General features: G+C 39.7%; 2 protein-coding genes across 2 annotated transcripts in view; both read left to right on the top strand.

The window, feature by feature from the left end:
- The window catches only part of TRPM7 (transient receptor potential cation channel subfamily M member 7), a 67,880-nt gene extending 53,543 nt beyond the window's left edge, over positions 1 to 14,337 (top strand). The window contains exons 27-42 of the mRNA XM_019471319.1: positions 412 to 544; positions 991 to 1,706; positions 3,809 to 3,885; positions 4,740 to 4,799; positions 6,255 to 6,336; positions 6,447 to 6,536; positions 6,935 to 7,005; positions 7,515 to 7,552; positions 8,248 to 8,273; positions 8,627 to 8,677; positions 9,345 to 9,628; positions 9,997 to 10,079; positions 10,411 to 10,616; positions 11,238 to 11,289; positions 11,373 to 11,479; positions 12,479 to 14,337. Of these exons, the coding sequence (XP_019326864.1) occupies positions 412 to 544; positions 991 to 1,706; positions 3,809 to 3,885; positions 4,740 to 4,799; positions 6,255 to 6,336; positions 6,447 to 6,536; positions 6,935 to 7,005; positions 7,515 to 7,552; positions 8,248 to 8,273; positions 8,627 to 8,677; positions 9,345 to 9,628; positions 9,997 to 10,079; positions 10,411 to 10,616; positions 11,238 to 11,289; positions 11,373 to 11,479; positions 12,479 to 12,609 (2,207 nt within the window). The 3' untranslated portion in view covers positions 12,610 to 14,337. The remainder of the gene's footprint in view (positions 1 to 411; positions 545 to 990; positions 1,707 to 3,808; positions 3,886 to 4,739; positions 4,800 to 6,254; positions 6,337 to 6,446; positions 6,537 to 6,934; positions 7,006 to 7,514; positions 7,553 to 8,247; positions 8,274 to 8,626; positions 8,678 to 9,344; positions 9,629 to 9,996; positions 10,080 to 10,410; positions 10,617 to 11,237; positions 11,290 to 11,372; positions 11,480 to 12,478) is intronic.
- A 5,753-nt stretch (positions 14,338 to 20,090) lies between these two features.
- USP50 (ubiquitin specific peptidase 50) lies at positions 20,091 to 25,559 on the top strand. The gene is given in 8 exon segments (XM_009276613.2): positions 20,091 to 20,353; positions 21,229 to 21,435; positions 21,872 to 22,067; positions 22,695 to 22,892; positions 23,507 to 23,649; positions 24,779 to 24,911; positions 25,358 to 25,513; positions 25,515 to 25,559. Coding segments are annotated over 8 exon segments (1,341 nt in total).
- Positions 25,560 to 25,860: the final 301 nt, after the last annotated feature.

Genomic DNA, 25,860 nt, shown 5'->3' on the forward strand with positions numbered 1-25,860 from the left:
TTTTTTTTTTTTTCTTTCTGGAAAACTTCTGTTCTTATTGCAAACCCTTTGAAAATTTAAAAAGGAAAAAGAAAAAAAAGTTCCACAGATGATAAAATCCAGCTAAGGAATCTAGCTTCTGCCTCAAAGAAAAAGGGATTGGAGGGTAGGAGCGTAAGGAGTGATCATATTGTGCACAGATCCTGTCAGAATTACTATTTTGATTTTTATTTTAGTGGAAAGCTTTGACCTTGAACTTTTTTCTAGCAAGGAGAGAGGAAGGGTCTTAGGTGGCACTGTGGCTTTTTGTTGATTTTGGTTTTGTTTTGTTTTTTATTTTTAACACCCTTCGTAAAGTTGTGGCTATTAGTTTCCAGCACCTGTACTACTTCACTACATATGCATCTTCTTAACTGTTTAATCTCTCTTTAGAACTCTTCCTGACAGAAGAAGATCAAAAGAAACTTCACGATTTTGAAGAGCTGTGTGTTGAGATGTATTTCAATGAAAAGGATGATAAATTTCATTCTGGAAGCGAGGAGAGGATCCGAGTCACATTTGAATGGTAGAATATTTACAAATAAAATTTCTGAATAGAGAAGCTTAGAACTTTTGCAGATTTTTGAAACGTGCTTTAAGTGGGGTAAAATGCAGCTCAAGAAAATAAGTATTTATGCAAACTTTAGATGATGTCTTTCCATTGCTGTGCAGAAACTAAGTGTGATTGATGCTTCCCGATCTGTAGCAGCACTCAGTAAGCTGAGGCAATTGTTCTCATGATGTTTTAATAAACTGACAGATTTGAAAAAGTGCTGTAGGCCCTCTATTGATGTGTATGTTAATCTTGTGATTCAGAAGTATGTACAAATGTTATGTTACAGAACGGTCCAATACCGTCTTGAAATTTGGGAATTTTTTTCCTTAAGTGGGCAGAAAGAGTTGCAAAGATGTTTCTTTTGCATATTGAGAAAAACACCTTTCATAGCTACTTCATAATTTGATTTTTCTTAGGGTGGAACAAATGTGCATTCAGATAAAGGAAGTTGGTGATCGTGTCAACTACATAAAACGGTCATTACAGTCTTTAGATTCACAGATCGGCCACCTACAGGATCTCTCTGCTCTAACTGTGGATACTCTGAAAACACTGACTGCACAGAAAGCTTCGGAAGCCAGCAAGGTTCATAATGAAATCACACGGGAATTGAGCATTTCGAAACATTTGGCACAAAACCTCATTGAGGATGGCTCTCTAAGATCATCTGTGTGGAAAAAGCACAGCATTGGAAACGTCTTCGGTTCTTTTCCACAAGGAGGCCTTGAAAGTAATAATGCTTTACTCTGTAACATTTCTATACGTGATGAAAAAGAAGTCCAACATAAGACAATTGGTCAGGAGTTAGCTCCAGTTCCCCGAAGAGAAGAAATAAACTTTCAAGAGGCAGGTTCCTCAGGCAGTGCCTTATTTTCAAATGCTGTTTCCCCTCCAGAACTTCGCCAACGAATACAGGCTGCAGAGATCTCAAAATCTATTAGTAGAAGTAAAAAATTAGGCAATTCATCCAACAGCATGCCACATGTAACATCCCAAACAGCTAAATTTTTTGTTAGCACTCCATCTCGGCCCAGTTGCAAAAGTCAGCTGGATTCTTCAGCAAAGCGTGAAGAGACTGTTTTCTCTAAGGCTACAGAAGGAGATAATAATGTAGAATTTGGTGCATTTGTGGGTAAGTATAACAAAGTAGATTCTGAATGTCCTGAAGTCATTATTAGCTGCTCTTATCCTCTTGCTTCTGGCTCTGCTTGCCTTGCTTTCACCCAACCTTGTGTTGAAAATGGAGGATACATTAATTGTGGTTTTATTCATGATGAGAGTGACACTAATGATAACTACAGCTGCAGAGTTGACAAATGTGATCACCAGTCCTCTGTCACCTTATCGAAGAACAACCCCCAAATGAAGTTCTCTTTGTCAACTGGCGACTTGACGTCAACAGTCAACTGTGGCGGCTCACATGGAAAATTGAATATTAAAGATGAACTTTCCAAAAGTCAGCATGTCCATGCAATGGAACTACAAACCCAAGATTTATGTTCTAACATCCTTATGGGACTACTTCATAAACTGTGGACCAAATCTAAGCCACAAGGTTTGACTTATCAAGAATTGTATAGTATTTTGGGTGTATTCCGGTTGCAGGTGACTTTATTCTACCATTTTGCTCTGCTTTTTTTTGCTTTTAACATCTCTAATTTCCTTATGTTGCTTGAATTTTTTTTTTTACTTAAATTATCATTTCTTTATAATTCTGTCACATAGACAATATTTTTCTGAAAAACGTTAGCCAGTTGTTGAAGATAGCAGTTTTGTGCAATTAGCAGCTCTACAACTTGGTATGGGCGTTGTAGACAAACTTTTTGTGACTCATTACAAAGCTCCTACCTTCTCATTGCATAAATTAAAAATATTGTCTATTTCTTGACGTAATTACAGAAGACTTCTTAGGCTGATGGAATCCTGGACAAATATCTTTGTGGTATCTGTGTCAAGCTGAGGGATCCTCCTATACTATGTTTCTAAACACTGTTATAACTGGGATCTTCCACTGTTGCCTAGGCTAACGTATCGTTTGGCAGTCGTTTTGGAAGTTTCCAAAGTCCTTTTATTAAATACAGCATTATGCCTCCCCTCAAGTTTTTCTTAACAGTAAAAAGGTGCACGTTTTTGGTTAGAGTTGCCTACATATCTGAATGGTAAAACAGTGGCAGATTCATTGCAAAACACAGGTGTGGGTTTACTAACTGATTTCTGTAAAGCAGATAATGCTTTAAGTACGCTTAGTGTATGGCAGCAGATCACAATCTGGAATTGTCAGGTTGCCTGCAGAGGTGGTGTCTTGCCCCAGTTGTTCAGGGATGTCTCGGTGTTTTCCAAAGGTTTGTTGAGGATGTAAAAATTTAAATCTTTAGACAAGAGTTTATTCTACTGCTGTGAAACTCAGAGTTCTAAGAAGTTACCTGCATGCACTAGCATTTTTAGATTTGTGTATGCGTAGGAAGAGTATCTACATGTTTGTACACTCACTAGCTATTTGTTTATAACTTCCTCGTGGTTTAAAAAAAGAAAACTTTTTTTTAAATTCAGAAAGCAAGACTTAAACAGAAATAATGGACAGTGATTGTATAACTCTAACCTTTAAATGTACTTCACCACTAATAACTTTGAATACTAACTATACTTATTTTACTGGAGCCAAATTTTTAGTGTATGTTCCTCTGACATCTCTAGCATTTAGAACATACTCTTCGTTCTTACTGTCCACATTTTATAAAACTTGTGATACAATGCAGCTTTCCATTGTGAAGCCAAGTAGATTTTCATTCGTTATAAAGTCACATGCTCGGTAAAATTCTGAAAAGTATTTCGTGCAGCTGGGAGGATGAAGGGTATGTTGTAAAAGCTACCTCAAGAAAACTGTCTGCTTTTCCTTCATTTGTCATATGTACATAAAAATACTGTAATTCAGACTGCCCTGTTCCTTTCATGTGAGGAGCATATGCTTGAGTAAAATCTTAAAACGTTAGTTTTACTTTTTGAATTGTGGTAATCCACGCCTTAATGCAGGAAAAGCAATAGTTTCATATTAATGTTTTGTTACACTGATTTTTACTTTAGTGTGTTCGGAAAGTCTTCTGTAGTGCAAACAGGCACACAGAACTTGGATGGTTTGTAACCCTTTGCTGTGGTGATGCAAACTATTGGCATGGTCAGAACGTTGGAGGTTTGCCTTTGATTTTGAATGCTGTTTTTCAATTCACTGTGTCAAAGGTCACAGAGACAGCATGGAGTTGCAGCGGTTTAAAGAGGCAGCAAGCAAAATTAAAGAAAGAAGTGCTGATATTGAGGTAAGCATGGAAGACTATCAATCACGTTAACGGGGATAATTTTTTTTAACTGTAACTTCACAACATGTTTTGAAAAAGTCTGAGAGCAAATATAATGAAAGAACTTGCAAAATGCAGCCTGGAAGAAATGTGTATCTGTTTCATGATTTAAAAAAAAAAAAAATATCTAGTGAAAACTCATGCAACCTTAACTACACATCACGTACTGTTGCTTCATGATATGATACTAATGAAATATTAAAGAAGATCTGAAGTTATGAAAGCTGAGATGACAACAACTGTGAATTAAGATAAAATTAGGTATCCTGTAATTAGTGTTTAATGAAACTTTTGACACGCATGAATTTCAAGATCAGCATTTAAGAAGGTTTCGGTGATTTACATGATATTTTATAAAGCAAGATGATAGTGTATATGACTTTAAAAAGTGACAAAAAATGTTCATTATGCTTCCAAGAAGAAAAGGCCTTTCTAATAAACTTGTCAAACTAAAATGATGTATAATTTCCATTTTCTCAAAGAATAATAAAAATAACTAAATGGAAAGTGATTAATTGTAACAAACCTGTCCTCCAAATGCTATAGTATATATTAAAAAAGCTAGTTTTCTAACTGTAGCTATTAAGATAAGTTAGTAAATACAAGTTACCATTTGCAGTTACCCCTCATTCAGGGGAGAATCTGACTTGAGAATTGCATTATGACCATTTGCAATGTCAGCGTTCTGCTGAGTTGCTCCTTCTGGACCTTCTGATAAGTATAATGTGTGACCAAAAATCCTTTTTGTGTGTCTTTTGGCATGGCTTTTTTGGTAATAATGTTTACAGTTTGCTTTCGTTTCTTTTTTTTAATAGGAGCAGCAGGAAGACTTCAAAAAAGCTATATTGGAGGGCATAGAGACAACCAGACTTCAAGTAAGTAAAGAAGGTTTCCATTTATAAGAGGCATCATTTTCACCAGATACCGAATGTAATGTATTCTTTACAGCAAAGACCGGGAACTCTATTATCTTATATCATTATCTGTAAGTAAACCCTGGTCATGATTTAAAGAAAAGACACACACACAAAAAAAAGTTGTACAGTACAGCTGTACAAATACAGCTGGATGTCTCCTTGACGTAGGTCTAAATAGTTCCAGTGTTCGGTACTATTGGGATGCAAACTCCAGTAGCATTTCCAGACAGCACCACTGTTCTCAAACAGTAATAGAGTTGTCCCATCTTAACTGGTGGGACTGGTTTGATTCTTACCTTTCATGTAGGCCCTACAGTCATTGATTGTAAGATGCTGAAGATGTATGCTGAACACTGAAATGCATATAGACCTAAAAATGGGTCTTCAGAAGACACTTTCAGCACATGCATTCTGTGTGTTGCATTCCAGTGAAGTATTTTTCTTTAGGGATGTAAAGAAATAGTCTCTCGTGTGTGTGTATATATACATGCTTATATACACACATGTGTATAGGTACACACACATTTTGGACACATGTACATACACACAGGCATGTGGGTATGTGTTTAGGTGTGCGTGGATGTATTCCTTAAGAGAGAAGGGTGAAAAAGAGTGGTAATTCCCTAACTGTTATAAATCTTGGAATCAAAGCAGGGCATAGCATTCCCAGCTCTAGTTTTTTATTCTTCAAAGTCTTTAATTTTTACATTTTATTCAGGTAACCATTGGAATTAATAGGCTGGTTGTGAGGAATGTTCCAGCCCTATGCCAGTCTACATATAGTTCTAGTTTGTGATGAAACTGCCTGTCTCCTTTTTTTGCAGAAGAAATGTTTTGTTGTCACAAGCTGACCACCTCAGTAGATACTCAGAAAGTATGTCATTATTATTAAGGAGTAAGTCCATGAGGAAATTCCATTCACAAACTGTAGTGTTTTATGTGGCAAGACTTCTCTAGTTTTTGTTCCTATTTTCAGTGGCAAACTGAACTTTAGTTTCTGCCAGAGCCAAGTTCTTAAATGAGAATTGATAGTTAACAAAGGCATGTGACAGAATAGCTGAACTTGGTGCTTGTAGAGATCCAGTGTAATGTACATTTCTGTAGTTGTATCCTGTTGTAACTTTCTCTTTAAAAGAATTCTTTCAGTATGGGTCAGTAGTCTTAATGTGCACCTGAAAATGTTAGAGCTGGTGGTTACTGTGAAGAGCATTTGAACTAAATTATGCACTCAACTTGTACGTTTTTGTGCAGCAAGGTATTTGACGTACATCCAGAAGTTTTAAAAAAGAAAAAAAAAAAAATTCTAGGTAGTCCTAGAAAAGAAAACTGGGCAGATTGTGTGCCAAAATAGTACTAGTTGAAAACAATGATAATGATGACTAAGGATATGTGTGTGTTTTTTTTTTTTTGTAGGGTCTTCAAACTGACTGTGGCCTAAGACAATCTAGTTCTTGCGGTGGGTTTACTGACCCTCTGGCAGTCCATTCAGAACAACGTAAGTGTGTCATCTTTTCAGGTGACTTAATTTTATCTCTAAATTGTATTGATAATGCATATTCTAAGAAGATACAAAGGAAACACAAAAAGCTAAAGCATCTTGAAATATTTTCATGATTCTTCAAACTGACTGTGGCCTAAGACAATCTAGTTCTTGCGGTGGGTTTACTGACCCTCTGGCAGTCCATTCAGAACAACGTAAGTGTGTCATCTTTTCAGGTGACTTAATTTTATCTCTAAATTGTATTGATAATGCATATTCTAAGAAGATACAAAGGAAACACAAAAAGCTAAAGCATCTTGAAATATTTTCATGATTGGCGCTACTTGAATCTGCTCCTGTGTCTCATTGTGGTCCCTCTAGTCATGCCAGTTTAATTCTGTTACCTTGTATTTGCCACAAATAGCTAGTCATAAAAAGCTAAGTGTTCTAGTCAGGTCTGTGCGGGAAACTTGTAAAGATCAGATAGCTGCGGGTCAGGCTTTTTTTATGAGAGCCACATTAAGCTGTCTAGTTGCTCACTCTATTAGAAAATAGGTAAGTAACAATGATGCATGCCGTTCTTTGTCCAGTTATGAATCTCTTTCATTCGTAGTATACAGCAAGAGTCGAAGAGCATCGAGTGAAGACGCTCAGCAAGTGGACTCTAAAGCAGCCTTACTGACGGTTTGCATCTTCCTTTTTTGTTGTTGTTAAGCAGAACTAGAAACTGTGAACAAATAAAGGAGATGAAACATATTGTACAAAGAATAATACTGGTTTGTGGACTCATTTGTTCAAGGAGGCAACCGAAGGGAACCTATTTTGACTGAGGGAAGAAGTTGTGCATGTTCTCTACTACGTATCGTGCATATTCTCGCTATGAAAACATGCTGCTTCCTGTTTACGGAAAAAACCACAACTTTTTGTTTAAGAAAAGAATTATTTATATAATCCATAAAACAGTAGTGAATGTATAGCCTTATCTATTCTTTTAACTGTAGTTACCATTCCTCAGTTGTATTTGAGTCTTTCTGTTCAACTGCAGTTCAGTACAGCCTGGTGAAGTATTTCCGATAAACAGGCTGTACTGCAAGATCTTTAAAACACATTACCACCCCACCTCTAATTATATATACTATGTTTTCCTTACAAAACTGAAACCTTCTTTGTTTTTCCTCTCCTTTGTTTTAAAGGATTGGTTACAAGGTAGACCTTCAAACAGCAGTCAAATGTAAGTAAGCTTTCTACTAATGGAGCAATTTTATTACTCTATATTTTGATTCGTTTTTCTTTTTGGTTGTTGTCTTTGGCTATAGCGGTATTCAGTCGTGTTTAATGAAAAAACAAGGTTTAAGGTTTTTTCTAATAAATAACTGAATGTGTTCACTGGAATGCTTTGACAGGTTCTATTTAGATTAATGGGGTCACATGTCAGAGGGCAAAACATGCCCTTAAATGAAAATGACTGTGTTGACACTTATTAAGGAGCTAGCTTCCTGGTAAAGGTCTTTACCCAACCTTTCAAACTGTAAACCTTCTCTGAAATTGTGCAGACATTGCTCTTGTTAACAATTATCCCCCGAGTTAACTGTTAAAGCCATTACCTTATTAATCTGATAACAGAAGGGTAAGCTGTTGTGAACAAGTTTTAATTAAAGCACCTCTGTGGGAATGAGCTCTTGTGATGCAAACTTTACATAATGTGCGTGACTTGGTGGTATTTAAAGTATAGCTCTAAAAACATGAGATTACTTAACAGCCTTCCATTACTGTTTTGTAATTAAGAAACCTGTACTGCCCTTGAAAAAATAGGATAAAAGCAGTGCTGTGAGGCTAACAAGGTGACCTAGGATGATGTGTCAAAATCAGTGAATACAAAATAAGTTTTTAAGAAGCAATGACTGTTGGTTTTGTGGCATTTCACAGGCCATCTGAAGAAGATGCGTTGAATGGTAAGTTTGTTTCTGCTATCAACAGGCTGGGAGCTTTTCATATAAGCAACTGTTTGGGTCTTGTATGAGAATGTATTTAACTACTGATACGTTGGAACTTAATGGACACATAATAGTGTGGGTTTTTGTTTGTTTGTTTTATAAATAGCTTACCATTGAGCACTACAATTTTTTAATTCTTTTTTCCCCCTGAGGTACTGAAGAACTAAGCATGATACTTTATTTTCTGCACAGCAAATCTTTTTCAAACTCTAGTTACTTGGCAAGTGTTCCTTGCATGTGGTAATTTTAATACACAATACAGGCAGCAGGCAGTATCTCTTTTTTTTCTTTCTTTCTTTTTAATCTTTCAGGCATTGCTTCTCCTTTCAAGCCTATCATGGATATCAATTACTATTACTCAGGTCAGTCCCTCTTATGAACTAATGCTCATATTTTTAATGACACTTATTAGATCCTTAAACTCTAACAAATAATTCTACTTCTTGCTGGTTCACTATGGTCTTTCGGGGAAGAAAACAAAAGTAAACTCTGTACAGATTCCTTCTAATATTGAATGATCAAGCCAAAGTTTTAGTGAACTAAAAGAAGTCTAGTGTCTGTCTTGTAGCACTCAAAAATGTAAGTGAGTGTGACACCTTTTCTAGGGCAGCTCACTTGATTATGAAATCCAGATTTAATTGTAGTTGTCCTCAGAAATGGTTATACAGCGATGGATAGTATTGTGCTAACGGTTTTTATGACAAACTATTCTGGAAGGATTCCTTTAAGTTGTCTTGACTCGTATAAAGCGTAAGCAAACATTTATTCAGTGTTCTTAATGCTGTTTGAACAGGGTCGTTAATAGTCCCAATTAGGAGGACAAAACCGCTGTACTACTTTGCTGCTGTATGAAAGAAGTTGGAGAGGGGTCTTCCCACTGGGTGGTTTAAATATTTTTGTTAATTCAGGATGTTAGTAACAACTTAATATTGCAGCATGTTGAAATCTAAGAAACTGTAGGCTTTCAGTGCTTTTAATTTTAAACTTGGAAAATTAAATGCAGTAATTGCTTTTTGTGTTGTAATGTAGGTGAACCAGTCACTGTGTATCGCCTTGAAGAAAGTTCTCCCAGCATCTTGAACAACAGCATGTCTTCCTGGTCACAACTAGGACTCTGTGCTAAAATTGAATTTTTAAGTAAAGAGGAGATGGGAGGAGGTTTACGTCGAGCTCTTAAAGTAGTATGCACGTGGTCAGAATATGATATCCTGAAATCAGGACATCTTTATATCATCAAGTCTTTTCTTCCTGAAGTTGTGAATACTTGGTCAAGCATTTATAAGGAGGACACCGTGTTACACTTGTGCTTGAGAGTAAGTTTTATCCTTGTCAATTATTAAACATAGACAGGCATTATATGTTAACAGGATTCCACCCCATCCAACACTCCCCCCCCCAAAAAAAACCCAAACCCCAAACCCTAGTATATACTTACTAAAAAAAGAGGGGGAAAAAATAAAGTCTGCAGTTCTCTATGAGCTGAAGGGTGAAAAATTCTGCTCCAGTATGGTTTACTTAATCAAAGAGCTCAAACTCTTGAAATGTAGACATAATTTAAAAAGCAGGTAATTAGTTACACTGTCTTGGGGGAATAGACACTTGCTGTTCCTGCTGCCTTTTTGGCTCTTTAATATTCCCTGTCATATAATGCAGCTAATGAAATACGGGCTTTGCCTTGTAGGAAATTCAACAGCAGAGGGCAGCACAGAAGCTCACCTTTGCTTTCAATCAAATGAAGCCCAAATCCATTCCGTACTCTCCAAGGTGAGTGTATTGAAACTGCCACTACGTTGCGTGCTTTTGACATAGAAGAATGCCTACAGGGCTGTTAACAGATGGCTCAAATATATTAAGGTACTGATATGTGAATATACGTCTCGGAACGTTACTATGAATGTGTCAAGCAGAATTATCCTTGGCAGTATTTTCTATTGACAATTTTTGCACCCATTCTAGCCTAGTGTGATAATATAAATGACTTTGTGTAATAGCTTCAGATTATTTAAATTATTAGTAAACCAAATCGAAATCTAGTAGTGCTGATATATTTGCCATTTATTTTGGAAATATGTTCATTAAGTATGCTTTTTACTAGGTTCCTGGAAGTTTTCCTGTTATACTGCCACTCTGCTGGCCAGTGGTTTGCAGTTGAAGAGTGCATGACTGGAGAATTTAGAAAATATAACAACAATAATGGTGATGAAATAATTCCAACTAACATGCTAGAGGAGGTTATGCTAGCTTTCAGCCATTGGACATATGAGTATACAAGAGGAGAATTGTTGGTACTAGATCTGCAAGGTAATGTCCTTATTTAGAAATTGGGATTGGGGCCAAGATAGGTGTATGAGGGTTTTTCTCTTGTGATAGCGTTTTATTAAGAATTCGTATGCCTGTAATAAATAACAAGCGTTATTTAGTGCATCTTGGTCTAGTTAATCTGGATCTATGGTTGTCTTATTTAAAATGGCATTAAATCTTACAGCAACACAGGGAATATAAATAAATACATCTTTTCCTAGTGATATGCACCATAAAGTAGTCTATTTTTTGGTACATTTGTGTAGTGCCAATATGGTAAGCTGTATTTATCCTGAATTGTGTGTCAGATATTCTGGCTGTGAGAACTATATAGGAAACTTCTTTCACGCGGGTGAAAACTAAAGTTAGGAATTGCAGGCAGATGTAAAAATAGGTGGAAGAAATCTGAGAAGTACAAAGTGCTTGTTTAGGAGCAATTTTTGTAAGGGCAAAGAGTATCACATATCGTTTGGGTTAGGGTTTTTTGTTTGTTTGTTTTTTCCTCCTGCTTTTATTCTTGGGGAAGCTGAGAAGTCGTAGCTAAGGATGCCAAGGCTTTTCAATATTAATGCATTTATGTAATGTATCAGATTTAACTTTTTGTTCATGTGCTGTCTGAAGGTGTGGGTGAAAATTTGACAGATCCCTCTGTGATAAAAGCTGGAGAAAAAAGGTAAGCTTAAAGAAGGATTTAAAGAAAAGTATTATAAAATTTTCGCCAGAGAACACCATGTTTATGTGCACTTTATTTCTAAGGTCATATGATATGGTGTTTGGTCCGGCCAATTTGGGAGAGGATGCAATAAAAAACTTCAGAGCGAAGCATCACTGTAATTCCTGCTGCAGGAAACTTAAACTTCCTGGTAAGAATTGCTGTATTTCTTCTTTTGTGACACTCATGTCATGAAATGTTGTATGATATGTAATGAAATAGTTATGTCATGCTGTGAAAGTGGAATAAGTAATAAACAGCAGTTTTTTAATTTGACTTTTAAAACAATATGCTATTTTAAGATAAAATCCTAAATGAAGGAATTGAGAATGTCTGTGTGTTCTACATCCATGTGCACAGTATTTGAGGAAGGTAGACTAAATGGATCAAGACTTCAGAAGGTGCAGTAAAAAAATGATAAAGGTTCCTAGAAAAAGTAGGAAAAGCAGGTCAAGATGATTGCAGACCTTCAGGCTTTTTAAACAAAATGGTGCTGGTGTTTGTTTTGGGGTTGAGGGGGTGTTTATGGTTTATGGTTTGTGGTTGTTTGTTTGTTTGTTTTAATTTATTTGAGGTGTTTGTTCCTTTGCTGTTTGTGGGGTTTTTGTTTGTTTGTTTTTAAAAACATGTCCAGGTCTGCAGAAATTCATTCCATTAAAAACTTTAAATTCCAGATATTTTTGCTGCGTGGACTACACTACACTCATCTCAAACCTTGAAATTGTTTCTCTGTATCAGGCTTTTAGACTCCAGCAGAACAACATAAGGAACTTGTGTGATTCCTGCCTGTTTCACACTGACAGGTTGTTTCTCACATGAAGAGAGGTTATTTATTTTAAATTTGAGTTGTAAATCCTGGTGACATCAAAACAGGTCATGGAAGGATCCAATTTCCATGGAACATTGACTCAATACTTGCTGTAATATCTACAAATAAAATAATTCTGAGGTTTCCATCATTTTTTAAAGCAGAGCTTTAGGCTTCCAATTACATGTACGATAAAAACATCCTTTTTTGACATAGTGCATACTGAGGAATTCTTCTTTATAAGTACATATGCACACCCAATTCTTTAAAAGACTTCTATGCCCCATTGGTTCTACTAGCTCAAGAAATAGTTATCAATAGGACTTCATTTTGTTTGTACAGATCTGAAGAGGAACGATTACACACCTGACAAGATCCTATTTCCTCAGGATGATTCCCCTGAATTGACAATTCAGCCTGGAAGCTGCACCAAAGAATCCGATTCAGCTAATTCTATTCGTCTGATGCTCTAATGATGTGACCAAATCAGTGGCTTCATCCAGACTTCACGGAATGTCACGCAGTCGTCACTTATCTTTCTTTCACTATAATTAAAAGAAAGATATGTCAAAACAAGGATTGCTGTCTAAGTGGAATTTTGGCTGGTCCGTAATCTAAGGACCTAACAGCTTGTGATAACCATCTACAGAGAACAGCCTGGCAGCTGCTCATTTTAAAGGTTGAATAATGACAAGTATTTAAGATATGTTTTTAAAGGGGCTGTTTAGCAGAAGGTTTGTTTTTTTTTATTTTGTTTTGGTTTAGTGGAGGATTTTCTCTCTGTAGTCCTGTGGTGTGCAATATGCCTTCAACCAAAAGGATTTTGGTAGTTGATGTTTTAAGGTAAAGCATTTGTCTGTTTGGCAGCTGTCTTACTGTCAGTCAGCAAAAGACAGGAGAAAGCACCTACCTCTGTAATGCCAGAGTATACTTTGAGCATTTTTGGAAGTGTTCCACTAATGTTTTCTCACCAGACGTCTTGTCATCTGGCCTTTTGAAGAGGACAGAGCCAAATGAGGTGTGTGTATGATGCCAGTAGGCTGAGGTTGAAGGTAGGAACTTGATCTGTTCCAATAGAGAGAGAGAGTCTCCTGAATCAGGATTCAGCTTCGTGGCTGTAAAGCTGTTGGTTTTTTTGGTTTTGTATTTGTTGTTTGTTTTTTTTTTTTTTTGTGGAATAGAGCCCTAATTGTGCATAATGAAATTCCTTGTTTTATACATTTCAATTTTATCAAGTCACTGTCAAATAGTAACAAAGCCATGATAGACCGGTATAATCATATTTAATAGAAGAAATAGTATGTACTGGTCCAAATAAGTTGCCTTGTAAGAACACAAGTTGGAAGTGCTTTTCCTCGTACGTAGTGACTGCTTCAGAAGTTATGCCTTCCAAAGATCTCGTAAAACCAGTATATCAAACCCGAATGTACACATAACTTTTAAATGTATTTAAAATTGTGTAGAAAACATCTTTAATGTTATGTTATTTGTGGTACTTATTTAAGAGAGACTAGGGTTGGATTAGCATTATGTAAAGTACGGGAGATTGCAATGCACCTTCATGCCAATAAAATGTAATTTAACTGTCCCAAATATTGTTGAGCATTCAGCAAGAAAAAACTGTTGTCCAACTGAAGTTTCATGCTGCGATTTTTTTTTTTGTTACATAGGTACTAATTTGTAATTTTTAATTAAAAGGGCAGTATATAGCTCTATAAATTTTTTATTCAGTAGTGTATCTTATAGATACAGACCTAAGGCACGAACACAATAGCTGTTTAAATGGTGTTTTATGTTTGATGGGGAAAGGTAAAATGTTATAAGGATATAATACTGTATACATTTTGTATATCATTAAATCTTTAAAGAATCTAAAATAAATTTATTCTTGTTTACAGACTTCTGCTGTCCGTCTTAGTCTGAAAAGTTATTTGGGTGAATTCTGCTGAAAGGTAGAATTTGCCATGCTGGATCAAAGAGTTGTCGGCCCTTTGAGGTATCTCAACTTTGGCTAACACCAGAAACTAGGGGGAGGAAAAAAAAGTGAAAACTGTCATAGTAGACAAACATATGCGATGGGGTTAATGGGTAAATGAGACAAAAATATCTTAAAGCTCTTTACGATGTTTGTTTTGAATTAGGAGCTGCTTCGTGGATGCCTGACTGCATCCCCTTCTGTTGCTGTGAGGTAACGGGCAGTTATTCAAGATGTACCTACACCTTTTTGATGCTATATTCGTAGCCAAGTAACAGCAACGGTTAATCTGTAAGGTGAGGTGGCTCTTCAAGTTGGGAAGGATTTCTAGAGGAGCCTCAGGTGTTGTGAAAATGTGACCAAATTCTGTGTATGAAATAGGAAAACCATTTGGGGAAAACTAACTTCTTTGTTTCCTGACAAATAGTTAACAACGCACAGTTAATTTTTACAGCCATAATACCTGTCTTCGGTAGTTCTGCCTGTGACTCATTTCTTAACAGAATAAACAGATGTGACTTTTGTGTGGGTGGGTGTGATATCGGGGAGCGTTCCCTCCGCTCGGTGTTGCAGTGACTAGGGCCTGAAGCCTTTCCAAGACCAAAAGGGACAAATAGGGTTGGGGAATGTAAGACTTGGCGTGGTTAACGCTGTGCGTGTTTCTGTACATCTTCCTGGCCTGAGCGCTAGCGTACTCTGCATGAGAAGCCTATGTCTAAATTCAGGGGGGTAAAAATTACAACTTTCACAAATGATCTTCTTCACACTAGCGGAAAAAAATCACAAATGTCAGTATCCTTCAGGGAAGGCGTTGGAAAGGTGTGGTGGCAGAGAAAAAAAAACCACCCCAGTTGGTCTGAACGTGTTAGGATAATACCATGTCCTATCGATGTCAGGCTGTAGGAACATGAAGATGACCCTGTGTCATTTAACTTGGTTGAGAACATAAAGTGTCACTCCTCCGCTGAAACCTCATCAGTCTCGAAGCGCTCTATGAATACAGAAGAGCTGTGATCCTTTAGCTGTTAAATTTCCTTTAGATTACTGAGGAGGAGGAAAGTAGAAGCAGCACTGGAACTTCTGTTAACTATCCAAAAGCAAAGTATCAGCGTATCTTGTTAAAGCCTAGTTTTAAATACAGGAATATAATTCAAACCTTCTCTAATTATTTTTAGCAAAAATCTGAAACGCTTCGGTGGCTTTCCTGCTAAGAGGGTCTTTAAAGAAACTCTCTCATATAGGGAAGTAGGTAAGCTACGTTATTTTCCTTGACAGATAGTTTTGATTCCTTACCACCGTCCTCAGGATATTTTCCTGAGAAGAAAAACCATTGAATAACAGATTAAACTGAGTATTATGAACTTGAAGACTAGTGTTGGTTGCTTATGTAACTTCTGTTTTAAAATGCACTTTAACTTCCTCCAGCATCAACTTTTCTTTAGGCAAAACCCTCCAATATGAGGGTGCGCTAATTTAACCTGTTAATTAATCCAGCAAATTTAGCATCGTTGACTGCTTTCTTGCAGCATTTAGGTGTTGAAAGACTTCAGAGAAAACCAGTCCCAAATACATTGTGGCAAAATAGGCAAAGGTGAGTCTCCTGGGGAGCTGGTTTCCCAGCTGCTGCTCAGCAGCCATGTGAGTTCGGCAAAGGAGGGATTTGGTTTTTAAGCCTGTGCAGTGATTTCCTACACTTTCATTCCTCGTGGTTGCATCTCGCTTGATGCCACAACACTTAACACTGCAAGAATTTGGAGGGGGGAAAAGACTACAGCTGAAAACTTGGTAGTAACAGTTCATGTTGAATGTTCCTAAAAGATCGATTGGAAAAAAATATGCATTTTTTTAAAATATAACAATGCTGCTGAAAAGACTTCTGACCATTTAATCTTTCTTTTTACAATTAACGCTTTTCCTTGCAAGTAATCCATTTTGTGGTGAGAGTAATGGTAAGTCAATTCTCAGCCCCTGAGCTCGCAGTAGGTAGCACTGGTGAGGATTTGTATATCGTGTAATGTTAAAATGGTAGATCAAGGTCTTGATTTGGATTCCACAAAAAGTAGGAACAAGGTGATGCTTTTGCCTTCTTGAATGATGCACGTTAGCATCGCTGATTTTAGTGCTAAGAGTAAAATTCAGCTATATGGATTTATAGTCTTTTAAAAATACAATATATTTAATGATTTCAGTGGTTTATAGTTTTCAATACAAATTTTGTTCTACCTGCATGACAGCTATTACAGATTGAATTTAACTTATTGTTTCCCAATAAGGGTTTCAAAAAGTGCTTTTTAACGCTGCCGACAGCCTGTATATGACCATAGTACTTTTCAATACGTTTCTTCAAGTTATCTTCCTTCTTTTCTTTAATGTGTTCCCCTCCGTAGGAAGGCAGGACTCTGACTTTTGGTAAGAACGTTTTTAAGAATTAGTAGAGGTTGAAACAGCCCAGGTTAATGCTGCCAACTGCCGAATAGTTTGCAGTGTCATTGTTCCCTGTCCTGCAGAAGAGAAACGGATTACTTGGTTCCTTCCTTCTGTTCTCTGTATGTTTTACAACATCTCTTATTTAGTGCTCTGGCTCTAAACAAATAGTTGGCTGTGCTCGTGCTCGTTACTAATGGAGTGAAATCAAGATACAATTCCTTCATATCGGCTACGGTGGGGCCAGAACTTAAGCGCATCAAATAATTACTCTAGAAAATACTGTGGTCGCGTGCACTAGCACATCACTGTAAACACAAAGCTTGTGAAGAATTTGTAGCTGCTAAGCCTTTGGGGGTCGTAATTTATATTTGTGCATTTGCTTTTTTTTTTAGGGCAGATGACGAGAATATTTAGTCCAGTAACAGGAGCTTGCCAAGAAAATCGAGGAGCAAGTTCCTGACGTGGAGATTCCAGATGAAGTGGGCAGGAAAGGTAAGATATGCCGGGGGTATAGGGCTAATTACTGCTTCATTAGTAATAACGAAATATATCTCAGTATTATTTAACCGTGCAGAAGGGTGAAGGCATGTCAGCATGTGTTGTTGTGTTACACCAGAAGCTAAATAAATAAATAAATAAATAAATCCAGGCAGTGGTTTTCCGTGTTTGTGCCTTGTGCCATCTTGTTGGTTTTGTGCTAAGTATGAGATGCAGATAGTGATATCGGTAGTAGGTAGTAGTGGAACTAAGCCCCAACAATTGCTGAGGGGTGTTGCACAGCAGGAAGGCAGTGGTTTTCCGTGTTTGTGCCATCTGCTGTATTGTTGGTTTTGTGCTAAGTATGAGATGCAGATAGTGATATCGGTAGTAGTAGAAGTGGGAACTAAGCCCCAACAATTGCTGAGGGGTGTTGCACAGCAGGAAGAGGAGGATTAGGACAAATTGCTCTTTGAACAGCACCTGAAAAACTCTTTCCCGCAGGGAGCTTTGAAGTCAAGAAAAATGGCAAGCCAATTATTTTCTGAGATTGAAACTTCAGGCTTTCCCTTTTCAGAAGATGTGAGTAATGACCATTGCAACCAGCGGCAGCCCACTCTCATCTTGTTTCTACAAAAATGCAATTAACTGCTAACAAAAGCTGCCCTTGGACGGTGACGCTAGGCAGGAGGAAGCTTCCGCGTCCCTCACGCCCTTGCTGCAACCGAGCAGATCTGTTGCAGAAGTCTGCTAGAATTCTGTTTCTTCAAGTCAGATGTTTGTGGTCATTCCTTAGCCTCTGCCGTGGCCGTAGCTCAGCCTGTCCCTAAGCTTGCATGAAACGTCTGATGTCCTCCATCCCACGTGAGTATCAGTCGGTATGTCCTTCTGTGAAATCCATGGTAGAAATTAGGGTGTTTGTTCTAAGTAAGACTTAATAACTAGTATCATCTGGCTCCTGTTCCACTCGTGTGTGGAGACTGGGGTGGGGATGGGCATGGGCATCGCCTGAGCCCGAACAGGCGGTGGGAAGGGAGCAGCAGTGTAGAGCAGGAACCGGGATGCGGCTCGTGAATCAAATCTGCTGGTCGTGTGGAGAGACCAGGGGTAGGAAAGACACGCCGTGAGCAACTAGGAGCATGGATAGACGAGTACTGGAAGCACCTATGTCAGTCACCAGTGACAAAAATGGTTCATGGGAAGACAGAAGAATAAAACCAATTTAAATTATTGGTTATCTTTCTTTGAAGGGATATTTATAACTGCATGACAGGTAAGCTACTGACCCAAAGCCAGAAAGCCTTGTTAGCCCTTTCTTACCCTAACAAAATGTGAAGCTACACACCCCATCATCAAAATATCACAGTTTTGATTTTGACTTTTCTTGGTTTGCTTTTTTAGACTGGAAAAGCTGCTAAAATGAAGGATAAAGGAGACACTGAGAAAAAAAATCACACAAAGCATCAAAAATTCATTAGCTGGGGGAAGAACGCAAGCTGCTGGAAATGTACCCTGTATTCCAAACTAGGAACGGATACTTGCCATGACGGTTTTTGTCAAAAAGAAGATAAAATCAGGAAAATATGGAGAGTTATCCCCTTGAATACACAATCTAAGTGGCTAAATTCCAATAAAGTAAAATGAATTCCTTACTGTTCTTGTCCTTTCTTGATATTTTCTCCAATGTTGCAACTGTCCTAATTCCCATTTGAATTTTATTTCCGTATTAGTGTACATTACTAGAAGTTCATTCATACTTTTTTTCCCCCCGAAGGGCTGCAGGAATAAGCAAGGGGCCTTGGAATCGCAGAAACGTTGGAGGTGCTCTCACAGAAATGAGAATGAAGGCTCCATCAAAACAGGCTTTCAGAGAACTTACCAGACTCCTATACTTCTGTACAGACGACAGACGTATTACGGGCTTCAATCCATACCTGCGCAGAGACAAGAGTGCATAAATACTCTGCGTGCGTAACGGCAGTGTCTGCTGTATTTCAATTATCCAAAGCAAAACAAGCCAAGGGCAGCTGGTCTGCAGCAGGCCTTTTGATAAATCTGCAACGTGTACTTGTCTCTGTGTTTTCCCTGTAGCCCTCTGACGAAGTACCTCCGTCTAGGTCCAAACAATCACAGTCCCACGGGGGAAAACGCGTTGCATTTCCACCTCATGTTTTGCATATTTGAACTGAATAAATTTGCAGAAAGAGGCAGGACCGAATTCCTAACTAGTTGAGTTGTCCACAAAACTTAATTAAACAAATATTTTGGGGTGGGGGAAAAAAACCCAACACCTGAGAATACGCTTACGTGTTGGTACCTATTCAGGCATTTGTACGTATTTGTTAAAAGTTTTAGGTTTAACCCACGGGATTATAATTTAAAAACATTTGAAACTCTTGGTAAAGTACGTACAATATTACAGTTCCATTTACAAAAGTGTAGATCAGATTTTGAATAGTAGGGGTGGGTGTTGCTTTTGTATCTCAGTTTGCAAATACGCAGTTTGGGGAATTAATAGCGGTGACAGCAGATAAACTGTCCAAAGGGTGCTGGGAGACATCCTTTGCTTGAAGCTTAACAAGTGAGATAATTAGGGATTTTTTTTTAATGGCTTCCCGGGCCTCTTCTGTGGATGCTTGTTACTTCCTAAACTGTTTGTTACATAGGGAACACCCGCTGCTCTTCAGCGGTGTGTGAAATTCAGAGATCAACTGCACTGTCTCATCAGCGAATTAAAAAGACACTTCTCTGCCACTACCCTTTTTCCCAGGAAAATTTTCTAAACACGAATGAACTAATTCAGTGTGATGTTTTGAGGTAGTTCCACCTCTTTATGGTAAACACCCTCAGTCATCTCTGCCCTTCCCTCAGAGCATGGCAATAATAAACGCTAATACAAGTATGAGCAAACACGAATAAACGTGGGTCGGGCTGAAGCTCTGCCCAGTGGAATGGGCGGGTGCCCGTCCCTCCCCGGCTTGTTTTGGGTGGCGCGTAGGAAGGAGATGGAGGCTGGTCGGGCCGGGCGCGTTCCCCTGGATGAGAACCGATGGAACTGAACTGCATCACAGAGCGATGGGGCGAGGGGAGCCCAGGGGACGGGACGCGCGGGACCGTCCTAGTCATGCCATGAAACTGGGCGGAAGAGGTGATGGTATGAAGAAACGAAGGCAAGAGGCGAGCTGGGGCAAGCACAGGCTCCCTGCCAGGCTGCCGGTGGCTTCCCAGCCATCTTCCATACCCCATGGTCCCAACATGTCTTCTCTTCCGAGCTGGTGTTTCTCGGAGATGGCTATAAAAGATGGAATTAAGTGTTTTCATAGGAGACTGGTCTATAGGTAGAGCTGTTGGGAAACGTTGGCTCTGCTGGTATTGAAACTTAAATGGAAACAGTTTTGTAGTTGTTTTGTGGGTAGCAGATGATAGAAAATGGCTGTCGGCCTGGGAGGTCTCCAGAAATGGGAACTTGGGCACGTGTTGTTGAGCTGAAGGGGAAGAAAAAAAAAAAGGCTTTTCTTGTCCACAAAGACTGTTGAGGTTTCAGAATTTTCCCTCTTTCTGCATCAGAATAAAATAGCGGCCTTTGAAAATTCAACATCAACGAGCGGATCTGGGTTGTGCAGGGTCTGTGTTCAGACCTCTCTTCTGCCTAATTAGGGATGGGGACAGTTTGGTCCAGGACAGACTTGTGCAGCAAGAAAACAAACCTACTAAAATTTTCTTAATGTGAATTAAGTAACATTTTATGGAAAAACTCTAAAAAGCAGCCTGTTTATAGTAGTATCTGGACTGCAACCTATGGTTTTAGAAAATACATAAGTACCAGACCACTGAGGAAATGAAATGTAATATGCATTCTGTAGGGAGAAATGCTGAAGATGATAGCTATTTACAGCTGGTTACAGTTTTTGAGTGATTTTGTATGGAGTCAAAGACTGAGTGGAACTTTAGGAATAACTCTAAAACCCCAGGTGTTGAAATGACAGCTCTTAGTGATGTACCTCACCCTATGGGGAAGAGCTTAGTGTGGGAGATTATCATAGAGAGTCTTTACCACTGTATTAGCTTGATGAAAGCGAATGTGACTGATGAAGAAGATTCCTGAAACAGCAGGAAACGTCTCCTCGAGACAGTACCGCTTTCTAAAAATCGTAATACAAAAAGCACCGTAGCATTTTAGATTTCCAATATTGTGGGCTTTTTTCCCTAGTAGGCAGAAGCACGACTCCGTTTGCTTGGAAAGCATGAAGTATTCCTGCAAGGAACCGCTGGAGGAGACGAACAGCCAGTGCCCGGGGCTCACCGGCCTGAGGAATCTGGGCAACACATGCTACATGAACACAATTTTGCAGTGCCTCTGCAGCGTGCCACCGCTTGTGGAGTATTTCCTCTCAGGAAAGTACAAAGCAGCCCTATGCAAGTAAGTTGATTTATTCACTCTACTTACTTACGTTTTTCTGCTCGGCGCTGCCGTTTTCCTTCCAAAGGACACACGTTGTCATGAGAGTGTCCGGGGCAGCCACCTGCCAGCTCCCCACCAGGCAGTTACAGTCACACTGGCCACAGGCTGGTTTCCTTCCCCTTCCTCCGAGTCGTTTCCTTGCTGGGTGTAACTTCAGCATTATACTTTTTTTTTTGTCATTTTGATGGTGACACCAGTTTCTGTCACTGCTGTCTCGATGATGATTCCTACTACTTTCTAGTACCTGCAGAGTCCCTCAAACCAAATGACAGGCTGTCAGAGCTCTACTGTACCTGCGTATATTTTCTAAGTTTATGTATCATGCTCCCATTTGAAGGTAGAGCCACCATCTTTTCATACTTTACCTGAAATATTTATGTTTACTTTTTCCAAGCGAGAATGGCGAGTCTGCGACTGCCTTTGGCTGTTTGATGTCCGATATGTGGCTTGGAGAGTTTGACTGTGTTTCCCCGGAGGTTTTTCATTCAGTCCTTGGGAAGCGGTACCCGACTTTTAGCAAGAGGACTCAGCAGGACGCGCAGGAGTTTCTGATCTGTGTGCTGAACGAGCTCCACGAGGCTCTCAAGAAGGTAAGAGCCCCGCTGTGGTGTTTTGGGGACCGTAGCTGTTTCCTCTTTACATTTCATGATTTAGCGTTCCATGTAATAATTGCCCACCCCCCCCCCCCCCCCGCATCCCGCGGCTGCTAAAAATTGTCATTTTCTTCCTTTGTTTCATACCCACGTACACACAATAATTCATTTGCTTCTTGTCTAACGCTACGTCAAGTTGCAGCCCCCATCTAAACGATAATGCTGTCTGTAGCTCCATTGTCCTCACCTCTCCCTCCCCTTGCTCCTTCCACGCTTTACATTCTTCCCCTTTTTCATCTGCCTGAAATCTTCATGTCTGCTGTGCCCCCACGTCTGCCTTTCTCTTCTTCAGATCCACTGATAAAGAGCTTGCCTAGCGATTAAATCACTCCCGTCTAACGTCCAGAATATTGTATTTTTGTTTAATTTCTCTCAGAAAGGGAATCTAGCTTACTCTGCAAGTGTGAGACATCAAGTAAATTAATGGCATTTTAGAGCCAGGTTCTGAGACGCGACTGCTGGCCCACACAGGCAGTGGGCAGCGACCATTAAAACCCAGTGAAGGCACTTCCGAAACAGCTGGTTACCTGCATTTTGTTAATGTTTTTTTTTCCTTCTGTATAGTCAAGCAAAAGAAGATGCGTAACCGATGCAAACGCAAGCAGAGAGAGTGTCAGTGAAACATCTATTATCACACAGTTATTTGAGGGACAACTCAGTTACGATGTCACGTGTCTGGAGTGCAAGACCACCACCGACAGACCCGAGAGCTTCACCGTTCTTTCCCTGCCCATCCCTTCTAAGAGCGCGTGCTCGCTGCAGGTACGACTGCTAATACGTTCCCGCTTCATGTGGGAATAGGTGGCTTAGACTAAGCCGTGTTATTAAAAAGATGCAGGTTTTTAGTTACTTTGGTTTCCTGGGCACTAATGGATCGTTTCTGAACCGCTCAGAGAAGTGGGGTGTCTGTGCTGGGCTCTGGACTGCAGAAGCGTAAGGTTATGGGAGCAACGCTCCTGAGTTGCCATGGGATGAGGGACGTGAAGATTGTTCAGTAGCAACCGTGAGGGTTCCTTTCACTCGTCAAAGTGTTTCCTCATTTTTTGGGGGAAAAAGGAAGCCAATGTTGGCTGCTTTCTCTTCCAAGTGTATTTGTAACGTCAGCCTTGCTACGTCATGCTTCGATTAGGAAGAGAGCTCCAAAATATAGAATCATAGAATCATTAAGGTTGGAAGAGACCTCTAAGATCATCGAGTCCAACCGTCAAATGGCAAATCCTTCTCTTATCTTGCTTAGGGTCTTTGATCTGTTTGATCAAATGATATACGCATTTTTTTTTTTTCTTTGACAGGACTGTCTCAAATGCTTCTAGGGTCTTCAGGGGTAGAGATCTGTTTGATCAAATGATATACATATTTTTTTTTTTCTTTGACAGGACTGTCTCAAATGTTTCTTTCAGCAAGACACACTGACTTGGAACAACCAAATCCACTGTTCCTGGTGTGGAACTAAACAAGATGCTGCAGTAAAGGCCACCATAACCAAGGCACCGCAGATCATTATTTTTCACCTGAAGAGGTACAGACTATATGGGGTAGGACACGGCCGTTTACCTGGGATTTGTGAGACACGAAGGACAGTCACTTGCATTTGCACAAAAGGAAAAAAAAAAAATCACTGCAAATGGGTGTTTTCAGTGCTTTTGATACCTGGAAGCTAAGTGGGCAGTTACAGAAATAGACCTGTCAAACCTGCAAGCTGCATTCCTGAAGTCTCAGACAAGGTGTTCTGCCTTACCCTGTACTCCAGCCCACCAAACTTCACTCCCTACGTTTGGGATCTCTTCCCCAAAGGGAAGAAAAACTCCCCCGAGGCGCGACTGACTGCAGATTAGTACAGCGGTTCGTATGGTCAGACATCCCTGCGAACACGAGTTCCCGTGGCAAGCAGGAGAGCTTGTGACTTGGGTTCTAAGTGCAGGACCAAAACAGGGCGTTTCACTTGTCATCATTGCAGCCGAGACGCTGTATTTTTGTTTATCCCTTAACTAAATCAGGTCTAAGCAACTATGTCTACTCAAGAGAGCGGTGCATCGGTGCAAGAGCTCCCAACTAGCAGACTTTACTAGCATTGCTGGCCAGATGCTAAATTTATTCTTAAGAATTTATTAACAACTTCCCACCTATAAAGAAAATTACTCTGGGATGATTTGGCTTCCCAGAACTATGTTACATAAAGTTATTATTTAATTTCCCACTCAGCACCTGCTTTCCTTGACACGCTCAGACGAACGTGTGGTCCCCAGCTGCAGCCCTTGGCCGCATTATAAAAGTTTGAAAGCGTAGTGGTGTACTGAAAGTTACGGAGGAAAGAGGGATGGAGCCTGGCCCGAAAAGAAGAGCTGACAACAGTGCAGTCCAAAACATTTAGGACACAGTAAAAGCGAGGCAGAGATTTGGCTTCTGCCATTTCTAGTAGACGGAAGGATCAGGAAGCAAGATCTTTGCTTTTCTTGCTGGACAGCTCTTGCGGGTTTAGTGCATCTTCTGTCAGCTTACAGTAGCACTCACTGTTAATACAGACCTTTATTTCAAAATGCTGGGTAGTCGGCCGTTGCTCTTCCCTTCCCCTAGGGAAGTCAGTCGAGCAACCACAATACAAGAAGGAAGTTGAGGGTTATTTAAAACAGTTCAAAATTTTATTCCAGGTTTGAATGGCAAGGCAAACACAAAAGGAAACTCCTAACCGACATCTGCTATCCGCTCAGCAACCTGGATCTCTCGCCTTACAGTTCCCCACTGCTCTGCAAGGACACAGAGTACAGCCTGTGTGCTGTAGCGGTGAGCTTCGCCTTTCCTGCCTTTATTTGTAGTGCCCTGCCTCAGGCAGCGGATGAGGCCTGTGATCGGAGCGAGTCGCCTCTGTTCCAGGCACTTACCTAAAAATTGCAGTTAGAGCATGTGAGGGAGCATGGTTCCTCTTCGCTTCACTAACAGTGTGCCAGTAACAAGGTTTTTATATCTATGATTTGTGTGTGTGTGTGTGTGTGAGAGAGGGAGGGAGGGAGGGAGGGAGGTTTTTCATATACTTTTTTTTTTTACCTGCCATGGACATAGTCCAGTGGCATAACCAAAGAAGAGAGAAGTTACTGCTTCTCTCTCCTTCTCCCCGCCACATCCCAATTTTAAGAAGCATGCACTCTCAGCCCATCATGCCTGGTTGGAGCCTCCTCAGCCTTTTCAGCATAAACTCACAAGCTGACCCTGCCTGGATCCTTATGTTACAGAACCACTCTGGTTTTCTGGATGGTGGCCACTACACGGCGTTCTGCAAGCACTCGCTTACCAAAAACTGGTACAGCTTTGATGATGCACAGATCACCGAGATCCCCAATTCCTCAGTGCAGACTGACACAGCTTATCTCCTATTCTACACCTGTCAAGGCCTTCTCTGCACCCACTAAAAAATCTGCTAGCCCTGGAAAATGAACAGTGAGTAGGCCAGCAATTAGAATTCATCGGCAGCATTAGCCACGTCCTGTTTCATCAATAAACCGGAGCATTTGCATTACCTGATCGTCTGTCGTGGTCCTTCAGGAAGTAACTCCTGGAGGGAAGAGTTTCAGCTTCCGAGCCTGTTAGGGAACGTGCATCCGCTCCGTTTGTACAAGGTCTAATGGTTGTTTTCTGCGACCAACCTCATCCATCCCTCAAAAGAACACAAATGCTGAGCATACAGAGGCACTTACCTGAAAAATTCCTGTTTCTCTGTTGGTTAAGTAAATTATGT

This window comes from Aptenodytes forsteri, unplaced genomic scaffold (genome assembly GCF_000699145.1).
Source record: "Aptenodytes forsteri isolate BGI_AS27 unplaced genomic scaffold, ASM69914v1 Scaffold1, whole genome shotgun sequence".
Taxonomy (NCBI): domain Eukaryota; kingdom Metazoa; phylum Chordata; class Aves; order Sphenisciformes; family Spheniscidae; genus Aptenodytes; species Aptenodytes forsteri.